At 48.9% G+C, this 15,776-nt stretch overlaps 1 protein-coding gene across 1 annotated transcript; it reads left to right on the forward strand.

Annotated features, from left to right (window-relative positions):
• Nucleotides 1-3,922: 3,922 nt before the first annotated feature.
• Nucleotides 3,923-10,618, forward strand: LOC124681943 (UDP-glycosyltransferase 88B1-like). The gene is made up of 2 exons (XM_047216714.1): nt 3,923-4,449; nt 9,678-10,618. Exons 1-2 carry the CDS (start codon nt 3,963-3,965, stop codon nt 10,616-10,618), a joined length of 1,428 nt encoding a protein of 475 aa, XP_047072670.1. The 5' UTR covers nt 3,923-3,962.
• The last annotated feature ends 5,158 nt before the right edge of the window (nt 10,619-15,776 follow it).

Below are 15,776 nucleotides of genomic sequence, written 5' to 3' on the forward strand. Positions count from 1 at the left end.
GCGGCCGGCGGAATAGCATCAGATTTGGCCTTCTTAGACGGAGGCTCAGTGAAACCTTCTTCACTACAAAAAGGAAATCATCGACAGGAGTTATGAAAAGAATGCGAGGAATAAAAGGGACAAGCTATGGCATCACGGAAGAAGGTGCTTACATGTCGAAGAGATCGTCTTCGTCGGCAAAGCCGCCGGTTGATCTCTTCACAGGCGAAGCCCTGGTCGCCTCCACAACTGCATTAACAAAGGCATCACGATCAGCGTCATCGTTATGCACTGATCCCTCTGTGTCGCAAGCATCGTCGGCTGAAGGAGGAAGATCGGTGTGAACAGTTTCGGAATCTATCGGATCATCGCGTTCACTCTCTGGGCCTGCGTGCTCGACAGTGGGAAAATCAACAGGAACTGAGGAGCCTCTTCCCTCAGATGTATCATTTGGCGAATCATGCAAGTTTCCAGAGGCTATGGGGGCCTGTCGAAAAGAAGAACAAGTAAGAACAAAAGCAACCTTACTAGCTAAGTGGAAATAGCATAGTAAGAACATCAAAAGGAAAGTTACCTCTGGTGGCGGATGATCAGCATCGAGAGGAGTGTAAGAAGATATCAATGGGATCGAGTCTTCCTGGCTAAAGGAAGTAAGGCGACGGACTTCGTCAAGCAATTCCTTTTCTGACAGTTCGGCAGCATTAATCCTGGTTTCATCCTTTGGACCTGAGTACAACCACATCGGGCGAACTCTGGCCATGACTGGTTGGACTCGACGTTTCAGGAATACCGCTGCTACCTCTGTGCCGACCATAGTTTGGTCGTCGGCCTCTTTGATTCGAAGAAATTTGGCAAATAATTCATCGGTTGTTACTCTTTCGTCGGGTGAGAGAATGTTCTTCCAGGAATTCTTGGGTTTGGCTTCGAAGACGTCGGCAAAGCAAAGAAGCTGGGATTCGGGTGACAGAGAATCCTTGAAGTAAAACCATTTCAGCCTCCACCCTTGCACAGATTCTTTCATTAGGAAATTGAAGTAATTAACCTCCGAACGAGCTACAAACCCCACCCCTCCGGTAACAAAGGACCCATTACTACTGCTGTATCTCTTCACATAGAAGATCTTTTTCCACAGCCCAAGGTGAGGTTTGATGCCCAGAAATGCCTCGCAAAGGGTGATGAACACAACAACGTGGAGGATTGAGTTGGGAGTGAGTTGCCATAATTGGATCTCGTAAGTTCGCAAGAGATGGAGGGGAATTCATGAGCGGGGAGCGAAAGACCCCGATATAGGAACGATAAGAACATCACGGTAAAGCCAGCAGGGGGTTAGGCCGAGAAATCGCACCTGGAAAGATCACATTCCCCTCGTCGGAGGAGATTAATCCCAGGCTTCGGGATCTTTTTTCGTCACGCTTGGTGACGGTTGATGCTACCCAATCTCCGGGCTTGGCCACCGAACTTGGCGGCGCTGGCGGCACCGGAGCTGGGAGAGGAGCGCTCGGGGCGCTCCCCTTCGGAAGAGTCGAGGAAGATTTGGCGGCGGCGTCTCCGCTGGACGCGCACCCGACAGAACTTTTTTTGCACCCCAGGATCATGCCCGGGGACTTGATTCTGTGTAGAGTAACGTTGTTTTGCCATCGGCAGTTAACCAACTTCAAAGGATTATGGGATGCGATGTGGACATCACAACAAATAAGAACAATAAAAAATCATCAATCTATTTTATATAAGAACATGAAGAAACAAAACCGGTACTGAAGACAATTTAAACGATATGAGCTCACCTAACCACCATAAAAGCTGGCAATGATTCCTCTTGTAAAGAACACAGTTAAAGCCTTAAAGATATGAATGCTACGGGAAAGTAAACTGGTCCATATTAGATAGATCAGATACCTCCACGGATATGGAGGTGATTCAAGATTCTGCTTGTGTTTTGTTCCGTAGGTTATTAGTGTGTCATTCTGCATTCTGTAATGTTAGAGATCGGAACTACTGAAGGAGCACATATTTGAGGTTGTAGAGTTCGACCTCCCACAGGTAAAGCTTCGTTGAGTGATATTGGCTAAGATTGTCATGTGTTTCATTATTATGGCTCAAGATATGTTTTCTTAGCATTGAACAATGGTTAGAACATGGAGAACCCTCAACAAATTGGGTTATGGGCTTGAGGGGTGTTATAAAGTAAGTTTCTACTTAATTCACCTTTCAGTGTTACTAGACTTTTTTCTTTTATATGTTCTTTTCTCACACTCAATTTATGTCAGAATTTGGTGTGCATATGTTTGTTCCATTACACTAAAAATACGTTAGTGCTTGTCAATTATTAACATGAAGGGATTTTTTTTGAAGAATTCCTTATTTGACCGGACTTCAAAATCCAATTCCTCATTTGACACTATAAAAGTTTTTCTTCACTATTTCACACCATGTCCAATTTTCTTTACCTATATGACATTGCCGTCTGTAACCCTTGCCTCTTCCATCAAATTTTCTTGATCAAATTCATCGATTTCTACAGCAAAGGTCTGAGACTATCTTTTAGTTTGGTTGGTATTAACTACTAACTTTCAAACTCAGTGAATATGCTTGACCATTGTTTCTTTGGAGGTGCTTGAGTTTCTGCGAGCTTGAGGGTCTGTAGAGTAGGCATCCTCGGCATCTTATCTTATGATAATCATAGTGCAAACATCCTCGTCCTCATGAAAACACTGTCACTTGTTGGATCTCCATGACTTCATGTTTTTTTATGTTATCTTCTCGTGTATGAATAAACAAGGCTATTGTATGCACATAATTTCTGTGTTGACATTTCTAGCTCCGATGGATGATAAATTTTCGTAGTAACGCCGTGTTTTATTTTGAATATTTTCAACACCACAAAATATTTTGTTCCAAAAGAAATTTGATAGTCCGTAGCAATGCATGGGCACTTCTCTCTGTTCCCCACATGGTATGCAATATAAGAGATATTAAATTTCCATGAAATGAGAAATGTCTGCTGCAATTAACTTGTGTTATAGCATATCTGTTAACGTTTGTTTGCCTCTTCTTCTTTTTAGGGGTTATGATCCACACCATGTATGAAAAAGGATGCTAAGCAACCAAGCATGGATATGGATACTACGCTAGCAAGACACCGAAGAATTATAGAGAACATGCGAAGATGTGGTGCACCATATTCCATCCCATCATACTGTCTTCACCTATTGGCATGCTCGTTTTTTTCTTCTACTATGTTACTGTAAAGTGCAGATGTTATATGAAATTGGAGAACCCGTGGCAACGCACGGGCATTTGTCCTAGTTTCAGAAAAATGCTAGACTTACGGACTGACTTCTACGTAAATGGCCTACGGGGGGATGTGTTAACCACCTGTTGGTTCAGCTTTTCCCCCTTCCGTAATTTTAGGAGTGGGAATGCATCGGGTGATGCCACCTCAGCAGTAAGTCCCATTACGTAAATATGATCCCGTAGAATACATGTGTTTGTAGCATCTACGTTTTATGAGATAATAATAAATCTAAAAAAAAAATTGTTGAGTTGACAGTTATGACGGTTCAGAACACATGTGTTGAACTTACCGTGAAAGAGTAACAAGAAGATTTAGAAATTGAAAACACGTAGATACACAACATTGCAGTATTGTTATTGTGTTCGGCATTATCATGTTCTACATTATGATATTCATGATTTATTTTAAAGTTTTATAGTGAGATGTGAATTATATATGATCATTGAGAAATAAAATTTAAGAACCCGTAGGAAGCCACGGGTATTTGTAGCAGTACTAAACAGTTAAAAAAAGTGTTAAAAGGTGATGTCCTCCTGCCCTGTGCTGAATTATGGTCGGTTGATGTTTCTCAATCAGTGTTTCCATCCACTAGGGCGGAGATTTGTAGTGTACCTGTGAGGCTGTGACCATGAGACTGATACATGCTCCCATTACCGAATCATTAAGACATCAAAGATAATCTCTGCAGATGGAGAAGACCATGGTTCTGTACCCCGGTCTCGCCGTGAGCCACTTCGTTCCCATGATGCGGCTCGCCAGCGCGCTCGTCGAGCGCGGCTACCCAGTCTCCGTCGCGCTCATCGACCCCGCTGCCATCCCAGACGCCGCCTTCAGCGCCGTCGTCGCTACTAGCGCGGCCTCCATGCCGTCCGTCCGCTTCCACACGCTCCCACTCGTCGAGGACCCGTCCAGGCTGAACCACGGCGCGCAGTTCATCGTCAGCTACTTCGACCTCGTGCGCCGCTACAACGACCACCTCCACGACTTCCTGCTCTCCTTCACGCGCGTCCACGCCGTGGTCGTCGACTCGATGTCCGCTCTGGCGGTCGTCGTCACCAAGAGGCTCGGGATCCCCGGTTACCTCCTGTTTACCTCCAGCGCCGCCTCCCTCGCCGCCTTTGCGCAGCTTCCTTATGCCCTTGCTGAGGGGAGCGGGACAAGCTTAAAGGAGCTAGGCGTGTAAGACGTATAATGATTGTGGGAACTGGCTCAACCCTCAAAGGGGTGGCCTATCACATATATATATTGATATACAGATGTACAGGGTATAATACACAGATAGACTACAATACAAAGTCTAACACCCTCCCTCAATCTTAGCCACTTCGTAAAGAATCTAGAAGGGTAAGATTGCGCCTACAAGCCTCAAACTGTGGTAAAGGCAGTGGCTTGGTGAAGATGTCTGCAAGTTGATCTTTGAAAGAGATGAACTTGATGTGTAGTAGCTTCTGTGCAACACGTTCCCGTACAAAGTGAAAATCAACTTCGATGTGTTTCGTTCGGGCATGAAATACCGGATTAGCGGAGAGGTATATAGCACCGATGTTATCACACCAAAGGACTGGAGGCCGTGGTTGAGAAAGTCTCAACTCTCGCAGCAACGACTGTACCCAAATGAGCTCTGCAGTGGCATTAGCAACAGCTTTGTATTCTGCTTCAGTACTGCTGCGTGACACTGTGGCTTGTTTTCGAGCACTCCAGGCGATCAAGTTGGAGCCAAAGAACACTGCATAGCCCCCCGTGGATCGCCTGTCATCAGGACTACCAGCCCAATCCGCATCCGAGTAAGCCGAAATAACCTCAGAAGAACTGGGCCGAATAGATAACCCATAGGACACTGTAAGTCGTACATAACGCAGAATACGCTTGACAGCGGCCCAATGAGTGTCACGAGGCATATGAAGATACTGACAAACGCGGTTGACAGCATAAGAAAGATCAGGCCGCGTAATAGTCAGATACTGAAGACCGCCAACAATGCTCCTATACTCTGTAGCATCCGCAGAAGACAGAAGCTCACCATCAACAGCAGTGATCTTGTCAGTGGATGACATAGGAGTGGTGGTCGGTTTGCACTTAAGCATCCCGGCCCGCTGCAAGAGATCCAAGGAATACTTCTTCTGTGTCATGATCAAACCATCAGCAGAGGGAGCAACCTCGATTCCCAAGAAGAAGTGAAGTGTGCCAAGATCTTTGACAGCAAAATCAGCACCAAGAGCATGAACCAGGGCATCCGCAGCTGACGGTGAAGAGCTGATGAGGATAATATCATCTACATAAACCAACAGATACATAGTAACATCTGGTCTCTGTAGAAGAAATAGTGAGGAATCAGCAGTAGAGGGTGCAAAACCGTGAACACGAAGAGCAGCTGCAAGGCGAGCATGCCAAGCACGAGGAGCTTGCTTCAGACCATAGAGTGCTTTGGTGAGACGACAGAGATAATCTGGATGATCAGCATCAACAAATCCAGGGGGCTGCCGCATATAAACCTCTTCCTCCAATAATCCATGAAGAAAAGCATTCTGCACATCAAGCTGTCGAAGAGACCAACCTCGAGTAACTGCAAGTGAGAGAAGGAGTCTGATGGTTGTAGGCTTGACCACAGGACTGAAAGTGTCTTCATAATCAAGGCCATGACGCTGCCGAAAACCGCGAGCAACTAGACGCGCTTTGTAGCGCTCAATGGAGCCATCAGAGTGCTTCTTCACCTTGAATACCCATTTAGAATCAATAATATTGACGCGAGAGGGAGGCGGAACAAGAGTCCATGTCTTGTTGCGAAGAAGAGCACTATACTCCTGCTCCATAGCCTCACGCCAGTGGGGTATACGAAGAGCAGCTTGATACGTACGCGGCTCAGTAGTCGGATCCGCAAGGGCAGCCGACATACATGCAGCATACCAGGCGACAGTACCATCGGTGCGCTCCTTAGGACGAACAATACCGCTACGACTGCGTGTATGAGGACGCGAGACAGTAGGGTTAGTCGATGTCGAAGGAGCAGTCGAGGAGGAACTGGGAGGAGGCACCACAGGAGACGCCGATGACGATGTGGTGGGTAGCGAGGGCCCGAGCGACACGGGCGCCGAGCTGGGGGACTGCTGCACACGCAGCGGTGAAGGCGATGCTCGAGGCGATGCTGGAGGTGCGGGCGATGCGCAGCCCTCTGACCGCATAGGCGAGGACGACGGAGGCGTCGTGGGCCGGGACGAGGCCGGCGTGGAGGCGGCACGGGCTGGCGAAGCAGGCCCTGCGGGAGAAGGCAAAGCCCCGCCAGAGCCGACGTCGATCGGCGGGGCATGCACCGCACGCGAATCGAGGCCATGCAGGGGAGGCGCTAGATCGACGTGGTGGTGAGCAGCACCAGAAGCAGCCTCCGCGGAAGGCGACGAAGAGGAAGGCTCGTCGAGCAGCTCCAAGCGGGCACCACGACCAGTTCCTGCACCATGGTTAGGTAGCAACACAGGAGAGTATGCAATATCATCAAATTGGTCAGCGACAACAGGAGATGAATGCATAGGTGGAGACTCTGTGTTGGATCCAGGAAGTGAAGCAAAGGGAAACACATGCTCGTCGAACACAACGTCCCGAGATATGTAGATCCGATTAGTGGGAACATGAAGACACTTGTAGCCTTTGTGAAGTGAACTATAGCCGAGAAAAACGCACTTTTTGGACCGAAACTCGAGCTTTCGTTTGTTGTAGGGTCGGAGATGCGGCCAGCAAGCACAGCCAAACACTTTAAAGAAAGTATAGTCGGGCAGTTCATTAAGAAGGAGCTCAATAGGTGTTTTCATGTTAAGAACACGAGTGGGTGTACGATTGATAAGGAAGCAAGCGGTGGTGAAGGCATCACTCCAGAACCTAAAAGGAACAGATGCATGGGCCAAAAGAGTAAGTCCAGTTTCAACAAGATGCCGATGCTTACGCTCGGCGGAACCGTTCGCTGATGTGTGTGCGGACAAGCTAAACGATGGGAAATCCCAAGCTGTTGAAAGAAAGAATTGAGATTGCGATACTCGCCACCCCAATCAGACTGTACGTGAACAACTTTATGCTTGAGAAGACGTTCAACATGCTTTTGAAACTGTATAAAGATATCAAACACATCAGATTTGCGCTTAATGAGATAAAGCCATGTAAAGCGACTATAAGCATCAATAAAACTGACATAATAGTTATGGCCACTAACAGAAGTCTGAGCAGGACCCCATACATCTGAAAACACTAATTCAAGAGGATGATGAACTTCACGACTAGACTCCGAAAAAGGAAGTTGATGACTCTTCCCCTGCTGACAAGCATCACACACGACGACATCTTTATTACTAGGCATGCTAGGAAGCTCATGACGACGCAAAATATGACGAACAATAGGAGTGGCTGGATGACCAAGGCGAGCATGCCACTGTGACGATGACACCCGAACACCGCTGAAGACGCGAGAGACTGTAGGCGACTCCAGGCGATAGAGACCTTGACATAGGCGCCCACTAAGAAGAACGTCCCGCGTGTCCCGGTCCTTTACAAAAAGATCAAACGGGTGAAATTCACAAAGCACATTATTGTCATAAGTGAGCTTAGGAACAGAAAGAAGATTGCGTGTGACAGAAGGAACTCGAAGAACATTGCGAAGTGTAAGAGTCCTATCAGCATGACTAGTGATGAGAGATGCTTGACCAATATGAGATATATGCATACCTGATCCGTTGGCGGTGTGCACCTTGTCAGAACCATGATAGGGCTCGCGAGTGTCGAGGTTGCCGAGCTCATTCGTCAGGTGATCCGTAGCCCCAGTGTCCATGTACCAATGAGGGTCGGCGGAGAAGGACTGGGTATGGCCATGTTGACCGTGCTGATCATTGTGCTTCGCCGGGCGATCCGCCATGGCCACTTGACGCTCGTTGTTCCTCGTGTCCTTACCATCATTGCCGAGGCCGAGGAAGGACCGCTGAAACCGGCGGTGACACTTGGACGCCCAATGACCGTCACGACCACAGAGCTGGCACACCTTCTTGGGACGGCCGTCCGCACCAGTCGAGGATGGAGGGTGGGACGGGCCGGCCGCAGGCTTGCCCGAGGCAGGAGGCGGGACGAAGGGCCGGCTACCCTTGTAGGCAGCGTGGGCGGCGGAGCCAGCATGGCCACGCTGAGTGCGGCGTGCCTCCACGCGCTGCTCGGTGAGAAGAAGGCGCGAGTAGAGCTCATGAGCCATCATCGGAGTGGTGCGTTCATTGACCACCTCAACAAGACCATCATACTCCTCATCGAGACCATTGACGATGTAAGAGGTGAATTCGGAGTCGGTGAGAGGCTGCCCAATGGAGGCCATCGTATCAGCGAGAGACTTGACCTTGTTGTAGTAGGTTGTGGCCGTCTCATCAAGTTTTTGACAATCACCAAGGGCGCGACGAAGGGCGCTGACACGGGCTTGAGATTGCGACGCAAAAGATCGCTCGAGGATAGTCCACGCCTCATGGGAGGTCTTGGCGAAGACAACCAGCCCGGACACCGCCGGTGTGAGCGAGCCCTGGATAGCCGAGAGGATAGCCTGATCTTGACCCGTCCAGACACGATGCGCTGGGTTGTAGACCGGGCCATTGACGCTGTCCACAAGCGCAGGCGGACACGGCAACGTGCCGTCAACGTAGCCGAGGAGATGATGACTCCCAAGGAGTGGCTGGACCTGCGCACGCCAGAAGATGTAGTTCTCCGGCGATAGCTTGACGGTGATCAGATGGCCGAAGTGGAACGGCGCCGGGAGCGAGCCGGTGGTGAAGACCGCCGGGGGCGAGTATGCCAGAGAAGCGGGAGCCGCCGAGGGCGCGAGGGGCGCATAGGTCGGGGCAACCGGCGTCGGTGCGGGCGGCACCGAGGGGGTCACGGACGCAAACGCCGCAGAGGCGAAGGCCGCAGACGAAGGCTGCGCCACCATGGACTCGGCTGCATGAGTCGCCGGCAGAATTGCCAGAGACGGGGCAGACGCGGGTGAGGAGGCAACAGCAGTTGACGGCGACGACGAAGAAGCCGACGGTGGAGCGGAGAACATGGATCCCACGGACACCGTGCCGAGTGGAGGCGCCGTCATGGCGCCGTGATCGACCGGCACGTTGAGGAGTGCGGCGAGCGAGGCCGGAAGAAGGCCCGCGTTAGCGGAACCAGAGGAGGCGGCGCTCGTCATGGAGGCGGAAGCGGAGAAGATCGGAGTAGGGGGCGGCGGCGGCCAGGGAGACTTGTGGCGGCGGCGACCTAACCCTAACTAGTCTGATACCATGTAAGACGTATAATGATTGTGGGAACTGGCTCAACCCTCAAAGGGGTGGCCTATCACATATATATATTGATATACAGATGTACAGGGTATAATACACAGATAGACTACAATACAAAGTCTAACAAGGCGACACCCCTGTCGAGCTCTTCGGCCTTCCGCCAATTCCGGCTTCGCACCTGTTGGGTGAGGTGCTCGAGGACCCGGAGAGTGACACGTACTACAAGTGGACCATGGCCGGGCTGTCCACGATCCCGGACTGCGGAGATGTCATCCTGGTGAACACGTTCGAGGCGTTAGAGGCACGCGCGGTGGCTGCTCTCGGGGACCCTCAGTGTCTCCCTGCCGGCCGGGTCATGCCTCCGGTGTACTGCCTCGGGCCGTTCCTCGGCGGCATCGGCGAGGCGACAGAGCCGCACAACTGCCTCGCCTGGCTAGACGTGCAACCGGACCGCAGCGTCGTGTTCCTCTGCTTTGGGAGCACCGGCACGGCGAACCACTCAGAGGAGCAGCTCAGGGAGATCGCCGCCGGCCTGGAGAACTCCGGCCACCGGTTCGTGTGGGTCGTGCGAGCACCACGCGGTGATGACCCGGACCTCGACGCGCTCCTGCCGGACGGGTTCCTAGACCGCACCGGTGGTCGCGGCCTCGTCGTCAAGCAGTGGGCGCCGCAGGCGGAGGTGCTCCGCCACAGGGCCACCGGAGCGTTCGTGAAGCACCGCGGGTGGAACTCGTTGCCGGAAGGCGTGACGGCGGGCGTGCCCATGCTGTGCTGGCCACTACACTCGGAGCAGAAAATGAACAAGGTGCACATGGTGGGGGAGATGGGAGTCGCCGTGGAGATGGTCGGTTGGCAGCAGGGGCTTGTCCAGGCCGGCAAGGTGGAGCGCAAGGTGAGGCTGTTCATGAAGTCCGAGGAGGGCGGCAAACTTAGGGCGCGCGTGGCAGCGCACAAGGAGGCCGCGGTAGCAGCCTGGGACGATGGCGGTTCGTCCCGCGCGGCATTCGCCAGGTTCTTATCGGACGTGGATGGTCGGCAGGCTCTGTCTCGCACCGGGGAAGGTGCGTGACCTTGACGTATGGTGCGTGCTGTACTGACTGGGTCAGACAAACATGTTTCAATTCTGAAAGCAGCCTTTTCTAGAAATGAACTGTTTTTTCAAAGGGTGTGTCTCGGTTGACTGAGATTTTTGAAGTCTCGATCATCTTTAAAAAGTGTAACTGCAGTTTAAATAAAGTGTAACTCGATACATTTGCATATTTCTGATAGAAAGGTGCAATTCACTAAGTGCAACTCGATGCATTTTTTTATTATAAATGATTTAGACTTGAGAAAATCATAGTTGATTGAGACATAGCAAAACCGTTTTTCAAAAGAGTATCAGATTTTATAAAAGAAACGGGATTGCTAACTCCCAGTTAACTAAGTTAGAGCCCGATCAACTCGACGACCGTTAGATTTGCATCAGATTCGTGCATATGAGAATTACGCATGGAAGTGTAATTGCACATGCATGTGCAATTGCATATCCTTTTGCTCCAATTGCACGTGAATTACACATGAAACCAAGTTAACTAGAAATTAAGCTAATTCCCGGTTGATGGGGAATTAAGCCACATCCTAAAAGAAAAACCAAGATGATCGGAACAACACCATGAAAGCTACACCAATACAGCTTAACATAACGCCCAACAACTAAACATTTGGACGTCCATTATAGTTTCCCCCTTTCTTCCTCTTACCTACCTACAGTTCTCTGGTCGCCCCCTCTCTCTTTCCGGGCCGATCTAAGGCCGCTCCGCCGGATTAGCCGGCCGGAGTTGGTTGAGGTGAAGCGTCGGAGTAGCTAGGACTAGTTTAGGTTTAGATCTTGCCTAGTTTCTGCTTTACCCTTGTGGATATTAGCGTTATGCCCATAGGGAGGAGGTGGTGGTGGAGCTTGAGCTGCTCTCTGCTGCCAGCGGTGATGCTGCAGCTGCTCGTAGTGCTCTGGTGGTCGGAGCTGGAGACGGGCGGCAGCAGAACTCCGGCAACCTCCTCAATAAAGCTCTCCAGCTGCTTTCTGAATCTGGGCGAGTTCGTCTTGGCACCCCCTCTCTCTGGTCACCGTGGTGGTGGAGATAGGGAGGGGCTTCCAGATGAAGCCGCAGTTGTCGGATCTGCGGAGTGGCGTCCTGGAGCTGTTCTTCCTCGAGCGCAACACGCGGTGACCAGGTTCTTCGCCGTGATCCTTGGCCAATATGGTGGCCCATCTTCCTCAACCTCCATGGCGGAGGCCCTGCCGATCAACTGCAGGAGCTTGACGTCGTTGGAAGGTCAAGTGGTTCGTCCCTGACCCTTCAGCGGTTGCCAGGGGTCTGATCTTGTCGCCGGAGTGAAGCTTTCGAGCATCCTGCTCTCAGAGCTCGGCGGAAACGCCTTGAGTTCACCGACGCTGGGTGGCAGAGGCACCATTGTCCTCGATTGCTTTTTTTTGCTTATCTTTTAGGGTGTTGTTTGTGAATTGGAGGGCCTCTTCTTCAAATCTTAGGTTCTTTAGGGCAAGAGATGCTAAGGGGCCTTTCTATAATTTGTACCTGCCAAATGTTGTTATTTGAAAGACCCCACTTGTGTTCAAAAAAAAACTAAACATCAGGACTCCTTTCCCCATATCACGCCACGAATGGTGAGGAGGCGATACACCAAGCATCCGGACCAGTCTTCGGAAGACCGACATCGCCTCAAGTATGGTGCAACCAACGCACCACTCGCCCTTGAGTCGGCGAGTAGGCTGCGGACCGGGCCACCTAAGAGAAGAGTTCGACTTAGAAGCACCAGAAACGATGTACATTGTTCCCTAAAAGCCCTTGCTCAAAGCGGTCATCGACCTAGACTTCATCTTAATGCTCCGGTGACTCCACGAGCGACCTAGACAACGACTCCAATGAGAGGATGACACTGCTCGTAATGTACGATCCGGGGAGCCAAATCAAGAATCCCTACGCTGCTCCAGGTGGATGACGATGCCCCAAGGACGAGATGGGAACCGCATACGTCGCCATCGTCAGCACCGCTGACGAGTGAAGAGCAGGACTTTCGCCCCGGCATATCCATTAGTCCTGAAGTCCGTCGGAAAGACTATCTTCAGCCAACCCTTGGCGGCACCGCTGACGAGTGAAGAGCCAAACTGTGATGCCATCGTAGGAGATGCGTTTGCCGCCATTCCACCTCCACCATCAGACGGACTGGACGGTGTAGGTCCAGGCCATCGCCGCCACCTAGCGGATCACCGACACCACCACGGTGCCATGGAGACCATCGTTGCAAGGCGCAGCTACACCCCGCTACCATGGACAAAACCCGTCATGCACGTCCGAGCCTCGAGGGCCCATGGACACGCGCCTGGAGTTGTTGTCAACAGCAGTAGAGGCACCACCCTCGAGCAGAGGTTGAGCCCCACCTTCGTCATCGTTGAGCCACTAGCCGTCGAGTTCGCGCCACCCATGTCGCTAGATCTGGACCAGGCTACGCGCCGCCGCCCGAGAAGAGACCTCGCCGCCACCATCCCAACCCAGGCTTTGCCCAACGAAGCCTCTAGGCGGTTGTCAGGAGGGGGAGGCGCTGGGAAGGGAGGCCAATGGTGGAAAATAGGGTTTCCCCCATGTCAACTCTAAGAGGAACGCGGGGCGAGAGGGGCTCCTTCGGCCTACTCATTGCCACTTGCATAAAAGAAAATAGTGTTAAGCATATTTCTAGAGCGTGATGCCCCTATTCGCTTTTACAACACACATATATTTAGTTTCTTTTGTGTTACTACCTCGGTTCCAATATGGATGTATCTAGATGTGCATCTATACAAAACTGCAACACATAATTTGAAACGGAGGAAATATAAGTTTAGTGTCTACTTGTTTGCATGATTCGGTTAAGTTTTTCTTGCCATCACACATAAAATGCACGTTAATATTGTTAATATCCATGTATGTAGAAAAGAAACACACACTTATTTTTAATATTTACATGTCAGTATGTCACCTTCCGTAGTTCGACAACATATACATATAAAGCAAGGGCACTGGTAATACTTTATTCCGGTTTAAAATAGTTGGCTACACCTAGATGTATTTCCACGCTAAAACATGTATAGATACATCCTCTTTTGCATACAGAGAGCTTGGCTCTGCTGGTTAGGTCCCTTGTGGTGGAACCAACCCACCCAGGTTCAAGTCCTAGACTTCGTCAACCTCAAGATATGCCGGCTCAGTTCCTCGGAGGTGCTCATATGGGTAGGGTGTGCGTGCGTTCATAGGGGCGTTTGTACGTGCGTGTTTGTGAGCATCTGCGTTGTACTGTGTTCTCAAAAAAAAAGATACATCTTCTTTTGGGAAATTATTTTAAACCGAAGAGAGTATATTATATTAACTACTACCTTCCTTTCAAAATAAAATACATTTTGGGTATCCTATTAGCAATGACTCTCACAGCAGAGCCAATAATGTCCAAGTTAAGTAACAAGTGCCAAACTCTGTTTAGGGGGGAACATTATGGGTGGAATTAAACTATTGCATTGCATGAGATACTTAAAGAATTTAAATTCTGAAAAAACAAGAGATTTTGCTATAAATTTGATTTTGAGAAGGTCTATGACAATGTAAGCTCCAAATTCTGCATGTGGTGACACCACGGCTGACGTGAGACAGGGTGATCCTTTTCAGCTTTTTTAATTTAATTCTGTTGTTGACTACTTAGCCAGTGGCAGGCATGCCGTTTGCCACGGCATACCCTGCGTCCGAGTGCAAGCGCATACTCGTTTTAATCAACTGAGTCCCGCGGCCATGCATGTCTGGTTCAGGTCCATGCCCACGTGGGTTGATTATCTTTGGTAGTCTCCCGTGTAAGCCTGCCTGCAGGGGCAGCTATGTATGGCCATGCACCGTGCACGCAGGCAGCTAGTTTTGTAATGGATTTTACCTGATTAGCTAAGATGATAAATCAATGGAAATATCTAGACATTGTACGTACTGGTGTGAATGTACACTGCGTTTTAGTAGTATATTATTATATGGGTCAATGCACATATATGATCAACTGATAATTTAGTCAAGTGATAATTACTCTTCGATATAGATTAATTTTTGTATGGCCCGCTGTAGCTTTTTGTAACATCTTTTAAAATAAAATTGGTTATTTATTTCAGTCTAAGTTTTAAATAGCCAGCTATAGTCCGGGTATAGTTCATCTATAGCCTATTGAAAGATTTCCCCCTACAGCTATGTATTTATGGACTAAATGAAAAAACTAATAGCTAGCTTCAGGCCTATTTAGCCTATAATACAGACGCTAAATTTCTTGTTTTTAGAATTTTTCTTCTCTTTTTTATTCCATGTTTGGTGAATTTATTTTCAGTGTGATTTGATAAAACTTGTGACTTAAATAGATGACTACTTGTTTTTGTTGAATAAGTTGCAGCTCGAATCATGTTTGAGTTATAGTTTTCCTTTATTTCGGGAAGAAGTTGCTAAAATTTCTCCTATTTTTGAAAACGCTAAATAGATTAGCTTTCTATAGCTAGGCTATACTTAGCTTGACGCGGCTAAATACAATAGCCCGCTGGTTTAAACTATGATTTCAGACAATCTTGTAGGAATGATTACCGCGTGGTCCAATACTTTGGAAATTTAAGGCCACAGACAACAGCGTAATTTAGTCCAACCATTTACATGTTTGATTACAATCCAAAACATCTTTTATTCAATTTGTATTCATATTTTATTATCATCGTATCTTCTTTATATTCTAAAAATAAAATCATTATCAATAAATACATCAAATGTTTTGTGTGGCATACCCTTTGGTAAAATCCTGGGTCTGCCACTGTACTTAGCCAAGATGGTTCCGGGCTAAAACGGGGTTGGCTGGTCATAGGATTGAAAATTGGATTGCTATTTTTTCGTATGCTGATGAGGCCATACTCTTCATCCAGATGATGTTGAGTGTGCGAGAAAACTCAAACTTTTATTGGAGTATATATGTTTGAATCTATGTCTTGATTAAAAACCAGTTTTGAGAAGAGTGATGATGATGATGATGATATTAAACAGTAGGAGTATGCTGAAATGTTTTGGCTAAAACTTGGCCTGTAAAAATATTTGGAACCACCGAACTCAGTTTGATTTTATATCGAATAAAAGTTTGATTTTATATCAGGTCTCGACTCAAGAATTGAGACGGCTGGCTTTTTTTGCAGG

This window comes from Lolium rigidum, unplaced genomic scaffold (assembly GCF_022539505.1).
Source record: "Lolium rigidum isolate FL_2022 unplaced genomic scaffold, APGP_CSIRO_Lrig_0.1 contig_62128_1, whole genome shotgun sequence".
Lineage (NCBI taxonomy): Eukaryota > Viridiplantae > Streptophyta > Magnoliopsida > Poales > Poaceae > Lolium > Lolium rigidum.

Bases quoted from the DNA above. Each gene is read 5' to 3' on its own strand.
- LOC124681943 (XM_047216714.1), top strand. From the start codon at position 3,963: ATGGAGAAGACCATGGTTCTGTACCCCGGTCTCGCCGTGAGCCACTTC. The intron at 4,450-9,677 runs GCGTGTAAGACG...AAGTCTAACAAG, and splicing joins GACAAGCTTAAAGGAGCTAG to GCGACACCCCTGTCGAGCTC.